We start from the raw sequence: 1,022 nt of genomic DNA, 5'->3' as shown, positions 1-1,022 counted from the left end.
TCAGGGTCTCAGGTCTTAGAGTCTCAGGTCTTAGAGTCTCAGGTCTTAGGGTCTCAGGTCTTAGAGTCTCAGGTCTTAGAGTCTCAGGTCTTAGAGTCTCAGGTCTCAGGGTCTAAGGTCTTAGAGTGTCAGGGTCTCAGGTCTTAGAGTCTCAGGGTCTTAGAGTCTCAGGTCTTAGAGTCTCAGGTCTCAGGGTCTAAGGTCTTAGAGTGTCAGGTCTTAGAGTCTCAGGTCTTAGAGGCTCAGGGTCTCAGGTCTTAGAGTCTCAGGTCTTAGAGTCTCAGGTCTTAGAGGCTCAGGGTCTCAGGTCTTAGAGTCTCAGGTCTCAGGGTCTAAGGTCTTAGAGTCTCAGGTCTTAGAGTCTCAGGTCTCAGGGTCTAAGGTCTTAGAGTCTCAGGTCTTAGAGTCTCAGGTCTTAGAGTCTCAGGTAAGTCTAAGGTGTCAGTCAGTGAGGTGGTCTGTCTGTCTTTCAGGTCTAACTCAGGTTCTGGTCCCTGTCCTTTCTTACTCTCCTCAGACCCTGACTCTCTGCGTCTCTCCCTCCTCATCCGTCCTCCTGTCCGTCTCCTCCTCGGCCCGTCTGTCCAGCATGTCGTTGAAGGTCCAGACCAGCAACGTGACCAACAAGACAGACCCAAAGTCCATCAACTCACGGGTGTTCATCGGGAACCTGAACACAGCGGTGGTGAAGAAGTCCGATGTGGAGACCATCTTCTCCAAGTACGGCCGTGTGCTGGGCTGCTCCGTGCACAAGGGCTACGCCTTCGTCCAGTATGCCAGCGAGAGGCACGCCAGGGGGGCGGTGATCGGCGAGAACGGCAGGGTGCTGGCCGGACAGACGCTCGGTGAGTCACCGTCAGTTATAAATCATGTGACGATAGACCAGGGGTCGGCAGGTCTTTTTCTAATCCATCAGATATGGCTGGAACATAATCAATAGCTAATTTAAGATATTGATAAGAATTGTTAAGAATACTTTGTTACTGTTAGCATATGTGGCGCTGTGGCTGACAGTCACAGAC

At 51.7% G+C, this 1,022-nt stretch overlaps 1 protein-coding gene across 1 annotated transcript; it reads left to right on the top strand.

The window, feature by feature from the left end:
- Positions 1 to 522: 522 nt before the first annotated feature.
- On the top strand, positions 523 to 845 carry LOC111649103 (RNA-binding protein Raly-like; the record flags this gene model as incomplete). Its single annotated transcript, XM_023398875.2, has 1 exon — positions 523 to 845. A coding segment is annotated over exon 1 (256 nt), but the record flags the coding sequence as incomplete, so codon positions are not given.
- Between the last annotated feature and the right edge of the window lie 177 nt (positions 846 to 1,022).

Source organism: Seriola lalandi, unplaced genomic scaffold (assembly GCF_002814215.2).
Source record: "Seriola lalandi dorsalis isolate HSWRI2012SDOR001 ecotype SW California unplaced genomic scaffold, Sedor1 jcf7180001964244, whole genome shotgun sequence".
In the NCBI taxonomy this organism is placed as follows: Eukaryota; Metazoa; Chordata; class Actinopteri; order Carangiformes; family Carangidae; genus Seriola; species Seriola lalandi.
The sequence above is the reverse complement of the archived record's forward strand: the minus strand, read 5'-3'. Positions and strand labels throughout refer to the sequence as shown.